The 13,401-nt window shown below is 36.6% G+C and overlaps 1 protein-coding gene across 16 annotated transcripts in view; it reads right to left on the reverse strand.

Annotated features, from left to right (window-relative positions):
- The window catches only part of cacna1da (calcium channel, voltage-dependent, L type, alpha 1D subunit, a), a 76,455-nt gene that overhangs the window by 24,327 nt on the left and 38,727 nt on the right, over positions 1–13,401 (reverse strand). For 5 of the 16 annotated variants that reach the window (XM_008409708.2, XM_017304774.1, XM_008409701.2 and 2 more), the window contains 19 exons: positions 12,516–12,741; positions 12,214–12,421; positions 11,528–11,648; positions 11,304–11,391; positions 11,121–11,151; positions 10,859–11,016; positions 10,572–10,701; positions 7,553–7,612; positions 7,415–7,474; positions 6,015–6,121; positions 5,042–5,129; positions 4,843–4,950; positions 4,697–4,749; positions 4,464–4,610; positions 4,182–4,383; positions 3,634–3,792; positions 3,398–3,508; positions 1,524–1,607; positions 783–794 (listed from right to left, as the gene is read on the reverse strand). In XM_008409708.2, coding sequence (XP_008407930.1) covers positions 783–794; positions 1,524–1,607; positions 3,398–3,508; positions 3,634–3,792; positions 4,182–4,383; positions 4,464–4,610; positions 4,697–4,749; positions 4,843–4,950; positions 5,042–5,129; positions 6,015–6,121; positions 7,415–7,474; positions 7,553–7,612; positions 10,572–10,701; positions 10,859–11,016; positions 11,121–11,151; positions 11,304–11,391; positions 11,528–11,648; positions 12,214–12,421; positions 12,516–12,741 — 2,153 coding nt within the window. The remainder of the gene's footprint in view (positions 1–782; positions 795–1,523; positions 1,608–3,397; positions 3,509–3,633; positions 3,793–4,181; positions 4,384–4,463; positions 4,611–4,696; positions 4,750–4,842; positions 4,951–5,041; positions 5,130–6,014; positions 6,122–7,414; positions 7,475–7,552; positions 7,613–10,571; positions 10,702–10,858; positions 11,017–11,120; positions 11,152–11,303; positions 11,392–11,527; positions 11,649–12,213; positions 12,422–12,515; positions 12,742–13,401) is intronic. The other 11 variants (XM_008409710.2, XM_008409707.2, XM_008409719.2 and 8 more) reach the window with 6 other exon arrangements.

Below are 13,401 nucleotides of genomic sequence, written 5' to 3' on the forward strand. Positions count from 1 at the left end.
TTTGCAGTAACTTAGTTGTTGGGGTACATATGAGATTTAGGCTCTTAGAGGATCCTAATGAGTATCATTATTTTATTTTATTCTTTTTTTTGCATGTCCAAAAAGCTGATTTACTATGAAATGAAATTATTTTTGCTACATTTTCACATTTGAAGAAGTGTTATTATTTTAACACTCCAACACATTTTTACATGTATACAGGCCAAAAAAAAACAGAACAAAATTATAATTAGCTAGCTTTTGAGTTTAGAGATGTTGGGAAGCGGCCCCACTCCAGCAGGCTGTTGTTTTGCTTTTACAATAAAGAAAAAAATAATCAATTTTTCTCCAACATTGGACAACTCAAACTGCTGTGTGCTGCAGGTAAGATAAAGACTGCTCACAACCACTCCACATAACCAGACTCAAAAAAATCTTAGCTGTTTATGAGGAGCTTCACCTTATAGCTTTTAAAATCATACATATTTTACTAAAAGTATGTCCCTAAGGATTGCAAGGAACAGCTTGAGTTTCAAGTGCCTTAAACTGAAATCCCAAACACCTTACATTTAGTCTTTGCAGAAAGAAAAAAATATATTTTTAGGTCCAAAAGTCATTTATGCTCTTTATAGAAATTTTAAAAGTAAGTAAAATATTTTGTGTGCTCTTAACAAAACCCTAACAAACTTTCTTTCATCCTGTCAGTATTTTAATTTTAAGCCAACTGCAAAGGGGATCAAAAGATAAAGTTGTCATCAACAACCAGCTACACACAAGCAACATTGTTTTATTTCCATACTTGCCTCTACAAGTTTCTACGGGGGGGAAAAAAAAAGTGAATAAAAACAAGAATTAGATTACCACATCATAAACGGATCCCGTTCTGAACCGAACACAGAAAAATGTGAACAGTTCCTGTGACACTCCAAGGTAAACAATCATGTACATAATATTTGCAGTCATGATCCGCAGCCATAGTCACAATAAAACATGTAGAGAAAACCACAGTCTGTTAAGGTTAATAAATTCTGTGTAAATACAACACACAAGAAATACACTGTCTTGCATAAGTGTTCATACCACTTAAACTCTTTTTTTTACTATTTATTATATTACAATCACATATTTCAATGCATTTTAGATGGATATTATGTAATAGACCAAAACAAAACTGAATAAAAGTGAAGTGAAATTTTCACTACTTTGTTTTGGTCAAATACACAAAATTAAAACAAAACACATTGAGGTATGTGGCTGTAATGTAACAACATCTGACAAAATTCAAGGGGCATTAATACTTTTGCAAGGCATTGTAAAAGTTTATTTGAAAGTCAAACTGAAACTTACAAAACAGCCAATGGCGCTTTATGATAATCTAACAGTAGTGCACTTTTTTAATCATTTACACAATGGCATTTATATTTAAAATTTTACAAGAGAAAACTATTACAACCATTTATTTAAATTAAACACATTTAAATTGGCCATCTGGCTTTCTGTAAGGGTTCAGTTTAACTTCAGAGTAAGAGAAAAGTAGTACTTACGTTAACTTCAGTGATAGCAATATCGACGACGCTACCAACAACAATTAAGGCATCAAATGTATTCCAAGCATCAGCAAAATAGTGCTGTTGGAGGCAACATTTAAGGGTAAAAAGGGCAATGAAAGACGGTGAACAGGAGAACATGGAAGCAGTCAGATGGATGAAATCGGAGAGGAATTTGAAATAAAAATGAAATTAAAAAAAGTTCAAATGGCAGGATCAGGGGAGGAGAAAGAGAAACAGAAATAAAGCGTTAGGAAGGATCAGACTGAAAACAAAAAGTGGTAGCTCTGCTGCAGAAACCTGCCAGAAGCATTGCTGAACCAGAGGAGGAAGAGGACGAAAAAGCGGCGAGGCAAACAGTAGCTGAATTTACTTACATCGATTTCACTCAGAACAATGTCTACTATGCTGCCAATGACTACCAGGGCATCGAACACGTTCCAGGCGTCCCCAAAATATCCCTGAATGATGTGTGGGTCAAGTGTAAAGTCAGCAAAAATAAACAAAAAAAGTTTTAACTCTTACACAGAAATTTAAATCTACTTATACTACTAATTTAAAAACACACAGGGAGCCCCTGCTGACATCCTCAGCTGAATGGCCCATAATTACACCGCATTGATTTACAGGCTGTTGTTAAGCTGAAGGGAACAAAATCCACACCGAAAGTCATGCTAACAATAAAATTACAAGCAAAACTGCTGCAAATACAGCGATTAAAAGAAAAAAGAGCTGAGCACTGCAAAACACATTTTTTCTTACTAGCATCCTGTCTTTCTTTGGAACACAGAGCTGCAATCAAGCAATGAAAACAGATAGTGAGATGTTCAATGTTTTTTTTTCTATCATTCAGGTTTATTATACAATATTCAAAATCCAAATTTTAGCAGAAATAAATGTGATTTTTTAATTATTAAAAGTCCTAATGTGCCCTCTGCTGTTACCCTTTCATAATTCAAAGGCCAAATGACTCAATGACGCTAACCAGGCTGGACAGCAGCTGTGTTGGTTAAAGTGGCGTGTTGCACTCATTGGCACCGACTTTACGAATGTGTGCCAATTCAGAGGCGTATCCGCAGTAGATCAGCGATGACCCAGAATTTAATTTCTCAGTAGAAACGCAGTTCTCCAACACGGAGGTGCAACAAAAGTGCATCATTTTCAACATGGGAGATAATCTCAGTAAAAAGTGCTGCAGTAAGCACTGCTGCTTCTTTTATCTCCTGCTGACTGAGCAGAGCAGAAGCAAAGTGGTGTGTACCACCGGCTCAGGATAAAGGATTGCTTCCTCAAAACCTACGGACTGCCATCATTTTGGGTAAATGAACAGAAAGGGTCTAAAAAATTACTATAGACACAAAATATTAGTCATATCCTTAGTAGATTATAGCTCTAAATTACATTTTTATTTTACCTAATATTTTCTGACTGGGAGTAATATTAATCTATTGAAGCCAAAGTAACAGCTGAGGGAGCTAAACAGATACGTTTTCTTGTCACCAAAGAAAAGTCATGAAAGTACCAATGGAAATATGAAAAAAACGCTTCAAAGAGAAAGAAGAGCTCATATAAAACTGGACAAAGAAGCTGGACCCCCATTAGCTTAGTGGATTGGGTTTAAATGTCATAAGAAGTGTGATAAAGTCTTATTTTCTTATTTATTTATTTTCTGAAACAGCGATCCTTTCATTTTGAATTTATCAACAAAGTAAATCAAGTTTCTACTGTTTCAATCTCTAGTTAAACAATAGTCTTTTTTGTGTCGACAGATAATGTTTCTCAAAATGGCAGTTAAATTAATTGCATAAATTGTCAGACTCTTGCTTTTGTTAATTAATGATGTTTCTGTTTATTTTGTTTATGCTACTCACCCTTGGTTTGAATGCGATAAGCTTGAGAACCATTTCCACAGTGAATACAGCAGTGAAGACCATATTGAGAATATCCATTACATAATTAAAAAGTGCCGATTGGCCATAGTGCTGAAAAAGAAAATAAATATAAAGGGTAAAGAATAAATAAGGTTATTTTAAAATGCGAAATCATCATTTGTAAACCTAACAAATGCAACTGTGGCATTGAGGCAAACGTTTTCTTGATTTCTTACCTGGACAGCCAAGCAAAGCGTGTTGAGCATGATGAGCACAAACATGATGTACTCAAAGCCAGTGGAGTTCACCACATACCAGAACTTGTACTGGTACGGGTTCTTGGGAATATATCTCCTCAGGGGACGAGCCTTCAGCGCATACTCCACGCACTGACGCTGCACAGAGATATCAACACGAAGGGTGAATTTTCAAACAATCTCTGCCTGCTTGATTAAATCCTGTAAAACCTTTGGGATCGATATTAGAAATGTTTCATGCCAACAGTCAGCTTGGATTTTAATAGATCAAGAGACTTAGATGATGAAAGTACAGCAGAAAGCATTTCTCTAGAGTTTTGTCATTTTTCTGCTTTAATGATAAAGATTACATTTAGATTGTGAAACAAGAAAATTGAAAAAATGCAAATAAAATGTTTAGACTAGTGCAATTAGAGCTGCATATCTTGTGTGGGAGACTCTGAGATCCAGTTCACATTGGACAAAAGACAGAGCAGGTGAATCAGAGCCAGAGTGTACACATAAAGAAAAGTTGTAGCGATTTTTACCTGGTTCTTGTCAAGTTCACAGTTTTTATACTCCTTCTCTCCTTGTTCTTGAAATGTGACGATGACAAAACCCACAAAGATGTTCATCATAAAGAAAGCAATGATAATGATGTAGATGATGAAGAAGATGGAAATTTCCACACGGTAGTTGTAAATGGGTCCCAGATTCTCCCGGTTGGAGTCGATGGCTTTGTACAGCAACCTAAACACACATGTATGTCAATCGTTTTACTAAAAACTCTGGACTCTGAGCACTTTGAGAGTAAAATGTTTGAGTCTTACGCCGGCCAGCCTTCAAACGTGGAAACAGTAAAGAGGGCCATCATAGCCATGAGAACATTGTCAAAGTTGAAGTCGCTGTTGTGCCACACCCGCCTGTGCATCGTTGGCTGGTTAACATCTCCATCCTTATACAGGATGTATGTCCCTCTAGCAGAAAATGATCAATCATGTGGAGGGTGAAAATCAGTGTAAAGGGATAAATGAAGGTCAGGAAACAAGAATTTGAACCTTACTTGCATTCTTCTGGACTGGACTTAGCCTCATCTGTGCAGCGGTAAAATTTTCCCTATAAAACAAAAAAAAGTGTAAGTTCATACTAATTACTATTAATTTCAGAATGATCTGTCTTCATAATGTCCTATAAGTGAGTGCTGCTCACCTTAAATAGCTGGACACCTATACAAGCGAACATAAACTGAAGTAGAGTGGTAACAATCATGATGTTGCCAATAGTTCTGATTGCCACAAAGACACACTGAACAACATGCTGTGGAACAAAGAGACCAAGATATTATAAACCTGAATCAAAAACAGTTGTAGTTTCAGTGCAGAAGCTGAAATATGAGTTCAGTTCCTACTTTAAGGCCCTTGGCTCTGTTGATGGCCCTCAGGGGTCGAAGCACTCGAAGAACTCGGAGAATCTTCACCACGGAGATGGCCGAAGACCTGAGGAAACCACATAAATAACCATTCCTCAGTGACGCCAAAAGACAAGACTGTGAATCTTATTTTAATGTAAAACCTGCAAAATGTGACGAATTAGGGATCCGAGCCCAAATAGGGAAAATAATGTTTCAGTCATTCTACTTTTCATGAAGTTCTTGATTTAAGATAACATTTGCATCTTAAACTCAGTTGTGACTTCAACTGAGTTTACTGACTGTTGAGAAAAATTTAAAACACTTTCTGAAGGTTTTTTTAATTTTTTTTTATTGAGAACTGAAGTTGCTTTTTTGTACCCTTTAAAATGTACCCATTTCTCAGCTAAATCAGATTTTGACAACACAATTTACACCATCTGAGTTGCTGGAATGGGTTTTGGGCAACGACTCTGTCAGTCAACCGGGAGGAGAGAGTCAACGTTTACTAGTGAAGACTTGCACAAGTCAGATGCTGCATTCAGTTTATCTCAGAGTTAGAAAGGCTTTCATATCGAAGCTGAGATCGTTCGAGCTGTAAATAAAAACAGTGAGATTTGCTGGTTGTTTAGTGGAAACTATTATCAGATTACAGAACAAACAAATATACTCCTCTGTAGTTAGCATATTTAAACAATAAAAGGCACATGTTCACAAATAGACATTTCATAGCACAATATTTGTCAGTGGTGTATTGAGATGAAAATGCTAATAAATGGTAAAACTTCACTATATACCATGTGGCTGGGAATGTTGGGTAAGTTCAAATATTCCCAGTGGGGAACTCTGAAAATCTGATTCCAGAGATCCGAGAGAACGCAGAAGAAGTACGCCAGGAGAGACGCGTGCAGGAAGAGACCTGCAAAAGATCCTATCATGACTGCCTGCAGATCAAATTTTCTTTTTTACTCACTGAATGCCAAAGGAGACAAGAGAAACCCCGACCACCAAGAGATCCAGGAGGTTAAAGTAATTCCTGCAGAATGCTCCCTTATGGAGAAAAGCTCCATATGTTGTCATCTGAGGAGAGGACAGATGGTATTAAACGCGCAAAAAAAAATTACAGCTTTTTTTATACACAAACAGTGTTACATTTCATACTGCAGAGGACTCAAACACAGCCGATATAAACAGCTTAAACAGGAATATTCTCAGCACTCAGAGTCCTGCAGTCAAACACACGCACACACTTCTCCACACTCTTTTAGATCACTCTGATTTGGGGTGGCGAGCTCACAGCAGTGAAGCAGGAAGGCTAACTCTACTATCGCCACCCCCACGGCCCTTAAAAACATGAATGTAGTAGTAAGTCATTTATTTCGCAATCCGCTATGGAATGAGGCAATCAAACATGCATTTTGTTGCCATGAAGTCAAACCTGTAACAGCTGTATTTATAGGGATTGGAAACCGGAAATGGCCTTACTGTCACATTCATGTTGGCCGTCCTCTTAAAGCACATTCTGATATGTTCTTTAAATGCTCAGATTAAACTGGAGGCAGCTCCCAGTTGAAACTTTGCAGTTCAGCAGGCAGAGAAGAAATAACCAGCCAAAATAACTCTTCTTCAAATAATGAAAGTAAAATGCTTGTTTTCCAAGCACATATAAATGTGAAGCCCTGCAGAAAGGCCAAGACACAAGACTGCTAACTAAGAGCGCTTGAGAATATGAAGGTCGAAAGCAGTAAGGTCATCAATTGTTTATTATTTTTGCCTGAACGGCTGCAGAGGCGACTTCACATTGATATGCAGCCAGTCGGGGAAAGCAGACTGAACCATGCTCGGCAGGAACATGGTTGGTTGTGCCCCCTCTTTTATGGTAATTCTGAAGAGCAGTCAGTATGATAAGCATGGAGCTTCGTAGCTTTGACTGGAGCTGGCTTTATGCTGTTACAACACAAACCCTGACCTCAACTTCAGCCAATGCCTTCGAAAATGTCGGAACACCCCATAAAATTTTGTTGCAAGGCAAACAGAGGTTGCATCTTGTTTTCCACATTTCCACCAAAAATTGTTTCAGCGATGACTGCCCCAATGATGTGACACCCAAGTGAGAATAATGTCATGTTCATGAGATGTTTCCTTCCCCCATGAGAAGCTCTTTGATCAGGATAATTTAACAAATCTCGTGTTAATGTTAGTGTGTGCAACCAAAAAGTCCAAAATAGTAATTGTTTTGCTTTTTAAAAGAGGTGCCATGAAGAATAAAAGCAAATAAGAGAAAGGAAACAAACAAGCTAGGTTGCACTGAGTGGCAGGTGACACACAAGGAGAGAATGCAGCAAGGCTCTCGTTGTCACTCTATGGGGTTACCTTCAATACGATCTCAAATGTAAACATACTAGTGAAGACATAATCTGCATAGCCTAGGACCTGGAAGGCAACGAGACGTTTGGAGTGTTATTGGAATGAGGTTAGTGACAGCACAGACAGGGGACACAGGGCATTTACCTTCAACACGATCTCAACAGTAAAGATAGCGGTGAAAGCATAGTCAAAGTAACCAAGTATCTGCAAAAAGCAATGTAGATGTTTAACAAAGACAGTCATCATGCAGCTTTATACATCATAAACAAGATGAAAGAAAGGAGTAAATATTTAAGCATTTACAAAGGAGGATTACCAAGAGTTACTTCACTCAAACATAGAGACTCTATTGCATTTAAAAGAGAAAATTAAACATCCTACCTGAGAATTTAAAATCGGGACCACACTAGTGTTTTTGCTGGATTTAGCTCATAAGAGATTTTTTTTCTTTTTGAGTTTGCTTTAAAAAGTTTCTGTCAGACCACTCCTACCTTGTCAGGTAAGCAGTTTTATCTAAAAAGACGTCTGACAAAAATCTCAAGATAACAAAATTAAATCTACTTTGTAAAACATCAAGTCTTCCTTATGAAATATGGGTTTTGCTTATAAAGAACCCATATTTTGTATAATCTGTGAGAAAGAGAGTAATATGTATTGTTCTATTTCATAAAGACAAGGTGAATTAAATTATGCCATGGTGCCATATATGTTTTTTCAATACTTTATAATCCCCAAACAATCTTGGTCTAAAGAGCTGTGAGAGCCCATTGACGGTCAAATAACATTAGCTACTGCCATGTCAGCCTGCCTAAGCATTTGACATGTTGAGGTGAGTGAATCTTTACCAGGGTAGACAGAGTGTCTTCGCACCATAGATTCAGTCATGTCATTAGTAGGTCAAAGCAATAAAATTTACACAGCACTCATGCATAGTTTGCATTTGCTACAAAGCGTTTTAAAACGCTGAAACAATCCACATGCCATGTCTACTGTATCAGATGCATGAAAAGGTAATGCCTTCGAGCCCCATATTTTCAGTTCATACACCATTGAAACACATGAAAAATAGAGTAAGGCTATAAAAAAAAAAACCCTGAAACTTAGTTTGCAGAAAGTTGTATTTAGTTTGAATAAAAGGAACTCCGTGACCTGATCATTTTCACATTTTGTAAACTTTTTTCTACAAACTCTCCTCAACTGTGGATTCTCAAGCTCTGAGCTTGATACATAAAAGAAACAGTACATTTATGTGGATATTCATTCAAGTAATTAAATCCAAACAAAAATGTATAAAAGTTAATCCTAAATTCTAGGATTTAAAACAGATCAGAAACTGATCAATAATACGAGCACATTCTATTTTTATGCTTACTTATGTATCTTATATTTTCCAGATTAACTCCACTGGGAAGATTGTGTACTTTTGATGCTCAGTGAGGAACAGTGTGTCCTCATTAAATGGAACATTGTCCATGCATTCAAGACATTTTTGCTGAAGTCCAACTAAATAAAATGTAAAAAAAATGTTACATGACCTTTTGAAAAAAGACAATTTATCATTTTGCTAAATATCTACAATATGATATTTGTTGTCATTTTAACATATAGCCGTTTTATATGTACATTTTTCAATAAAGAAAAAAAACATTTTTAATATATATGGGTTGGATATATTTTAACTTAATGATAAGAACAATATATCTAAAAAATATTAGCAGTACATTTAATGTTGTTCTGTTGTGGTCAGAGATGTCACAAATCTCACATGTTTTCTAGTGATGTCTGCTAAATATTTTATACTAATAGTTTGTGACTTTATGTACTTTGTGTAAGCTGCATTAAAAGCAGATGCTTTGGTAAAAACAAACTTTATAAATGAGTGGCGCTTCAGCGCAGCAACTGCAGCGGGAACCATAGTTTGTTTGCTGCTGCTCATAAAGATGAGGATCAGGTCAGGACCAGGAGCGCTCTTTCTTCTGTCTCGTTTCTAAATCACATCTGGATTGCTTTTTGCGATTTTTGTCATTTGCACCGGCAGAAATAGGTGCAGATGAATCCATCTGGTCGACTTTGTGCTCCTGCATGTATTTAATGCAATTTACTTTGTGAATCCAGTAAAAATTACAGAGCAAAACAACTACAAACATTGGAGGAGATTTCCCAGCAAGTATTTAGAAAATGATCTACATAGTAGCTTAATCTAATGTGGGAGTTCTTAAACCGAAATGTTTAAAGTTGCCTAAAAACTTGCTTTTAACATAACTCTACTCAAACAGCACAAAAGAAGCTCCACTATTTCCCATTTTTACAGTTGTATTATCTACATAAAAATATTAATCAGAGTAATCCTGGTCCTTAAAAACAGCAATCACATTTTTTCTAAAATAATACTTTTTATCAAGATTTTTACAGAATAACTTATCAACCTACCACCTTTATCTAAGTTTATCAGTTCTTAGGTAATTATGAGATATCTAATTTCTTTTATTTTACTGTTAATCTTTTCATAGCACACATTTTAACACAGTTTGTGCCTTTTTCCTGTGTTTCTGTCCTCAAAGACAGTGCAGTTCTTTTTTCTGTAAAGCAGTATGAATATTATGAATGCTGCTACAAAAAAGGTTTCTGTCTTGACCTCCTGGCTGCGTCTTCAGGGACATGATGCCAGATAAATGCCAAATTTACTTTGATAAATTAAAGTTTTCATACAAAAAGATGATTTTAAGTTGGCCATATCTAATTGTTACAAAATATGATCAGGGATTTGTGAGAGTAAACTGTAAAACTAGACTTTTTGCCTCTCACTGGATTAATACAAACATTTTTTTCCACAAAATTCCAACATCTATTCTTTCATATATTCAGCTATTATTTCTTAATTCATCACATGTTAAAACAATTCAATAATTGGCAGATTAAAAAATGAAAAATTTTCAGGTAAAAATAAAGGCTTTAGAAAGAACTCTAGAATATATTTGCTTTACACTCAGAGAGCTAAAACATGCAAAAACCAAGAGTGGGATCATTTGACGAGACTAAGGAGTGTCAAACAACATTTATTACCTGACAAGTGATTAGTCCAAAGTGTTACTTCTTCTTCTGGTCTGTGCTAAATGTGTATTGGTTGTGGATATAGTTTTTTGTTTAAGCTTTGCAGACTTACAATGTTGCGGGCGGAGAAGTTGCGGATCGGGTCTTCGGCAGCGAGCGACACGGAGCTGAGCATGATGAACACCAGGATGAGGTTGGTAAATATGTGGTGGTTGATGAGTTGGTGACAAAACACTCGCACCCTGGAAGAAAGAACAACAGCCAATCACATATCAGAGAGATACTATAGGCAACTTTATGATTTTAATGTGGAATAAATCTTCAGTGCTGGGTGAAGTATATATTTTTTTGTTTTTATAGGTTGAGCATTGGTTCACCGATGATGTAAGTGTGTCTTACGGGTTTGTGTTACTGAAGATGAAGAAGGCACTTCCCTCTGGGATCGGAATGATCTTTTCCTTCTTTACCAGGTCAGCGATGACCGGGCGAGGACCTGATGGAACCTCTGGGTCTTCTTCATCTCCTCCATTCTCATCATTGTCCTCTTCCTCTTCTTCCTAATAATAAAAATATATATATATATCAGAAAATGTGAACAATTGTGTTACAATAAATTGGTATATTAGTTTTTGTTTGGTCGTTGAACGAACTGTGATAATACCTTTTCATCTTTCTCATCTTCCTTTTTGTCACTGTAAGTTACAGGAAAAATTTATAGGTACTTTTTCCACACATGTGGCATTAATAATAATAATAATAATAATAATAATAATAATAATAATAATAATAATAATAATAATAAACAAAAATATGGTAGAAAGAAATAGTGAGATCAGGTCCTCACTCTTTTTTGTCTCCTTCATCTGTGTTGAGTGATTCTGCATCTGCCAGGTTGTCCACAGCGATAGCCAAGAAGACATTCAGGAGGATATCTGAGCAGAAAGGTCAGTAAAGAATAACCCTCTGATGTAAAAATAAAGAAAGACTCCACAAACCACATTTCTGAGGTGCTTAAATCCAAACAGTATTAAACAGTAGCAACATGAGCGCCAGGATGAGTCAGGATACAGTTTCCGCATATGAAGAGAATGATGAAGTAAAAACACACGACCATCCCGCTGGAGGAGGGGCCTCCGTACGCCTGGATCCCATCGTACATGACAGCGTTCCAGTCTTCTCCGGTCAGGATCTAAATGCATTATAGTACTTAGTGAGACTCAAAGAGGCTGAATGCATCTGCCTGCCACACTTTTCAGATTTTCTTTAGTGATCTATCCTATGAAATCCCACCAAAAGGTTTGTATTTGTACTTCTACCAAATGTGGAAACATTAAAAAACACTGAATAGCAACATATCCACAACAAAAACTTGTAGTTTGAGAAATATTTTAAACACTGTGTCTGGAATATAAATTCTCTTCTGTTTTCCACTGCCTGAAGCACAGAGTCAACATTTGTCAGCAATAAACTTCATATAAATTCTGGAAAAAAAAGATGCTTTTAAATGTGCTGCACCTAACGTCAGAACTTAAAAGACAGGAAATGAAGGATATGGTCTAGAATAGATGCCAAAGATCTCCATAACTTGGAGGCTGAAACATCTAATTGTAATGTCGTTTGAATGAAAATGTCAACATTGTGTAGTTTGATTGTTGGAAGTTGTTGTGCCTTACTTATCTTTGTGTTGTTCAGGGTAATGAAAAAAAAAGACTCTAAACAAGCTTTTTGATGAAGTCTAATCATAAAAAAATTACCTGAAACACAGTGAGGAGGGCTTGGGGAAAGTTGTCAAAGGTGCTTCTCTTCGTCTGGGTTTCGTCAAAGTTGAACTTCCCACCAAACACCTGCATGCCCAGCAGGGAGAAGATGATGATAAAGAGGAAGAGGAGCAGCAGCAGGGAAGCAATGGATTTCATTGAGTTGAGCAGAGATGCCACCAGGTTACTCAGAGACTGCCAGTGCCTGTGAGGGCCGATTGAAACAAGAGATTACCTGAATAAATAAACAGCACAGTGGGGAGACACACCAACAAACACGAGTAACAAAATAAACTCACCGCGTGACCTTAAAGATCCTCAGGAGACGGACGCAGCGAAACACAGAAATCCCAAGAGGAGACATGATTTCCAGCTCGACCAGAATGGTTTCAGTGATTCCTCCGCACACCACAAAGCAGTCAAAGCGGTTGAACAAGGACACGAAGTAGGCCTGGAGTCCCAGACTGTACATCTTCACTAACATTTCACATGTGAAGAGGGCCAGCAGCAACTTGTTAGCCACATCTGAAAGAAATAAAAACATCATTTCAACCTTCAGAAAGACACTGTCAATTTTATTTGATGGAGTTAATCAATTTGACTTTAATTTCCATTAATCAGAAAAAATACTTAAGCATCTTTTCATTGAAAACTCAGTGTGACAACATAACTACAGTATGGATTTAAACTTGCTTGGTTAAAAACACAATAAACAATCAAATGAGAAAGTTTTCAACAAAAATTAAGTGTAAATATATGTATATTTCTTTGTTCTCTTACTGTAACCGATATTATTTTGTATCATATGGATCTCTTGAACATAAAAACATGCTTTGTGTAAGAAAAAAAAAAACAAACATTAAGGAGTAAGACGTAAAAGACAAAAAAAAGCAAATCAAAAATGTACATAAAAACAATTAGACTGAGTTCAGTGTAGGCCGGTGCACAGCTGAGTGTAGATCGACAAATTAAACATCCATATCATTGTTACCCAAGCTGTTATATCGGGCTAACCTGGTTAGAAGATAATCACAATCTTTTGATCTCAACCTTTCATTATTTCATCCCTCCTCTCTCCCTTCTTTTCTCTTTATCTCTTTCACACCTTCATCCTTATCTTCCTCATCCCTTGCATCCCTCCTTGCTAGCTTTATCACTCTTCACTTACTTGTTTCATCCCTCTCA

This window comes from Poecilia reticulata, linkage group LG5 (assembly GCF_000633615.1).
Source record: "Poecilia reticulata strain Guanapo linkage group LG5, Guppy_female_1.0+MT, whole genome shotgun sequence".
NCBI lineage: Eukaryota > Metazoa > Chordata > Actinopteri > Cyprinodontiformes > Poeciliidae > Poecilia > Poecilia reticulata.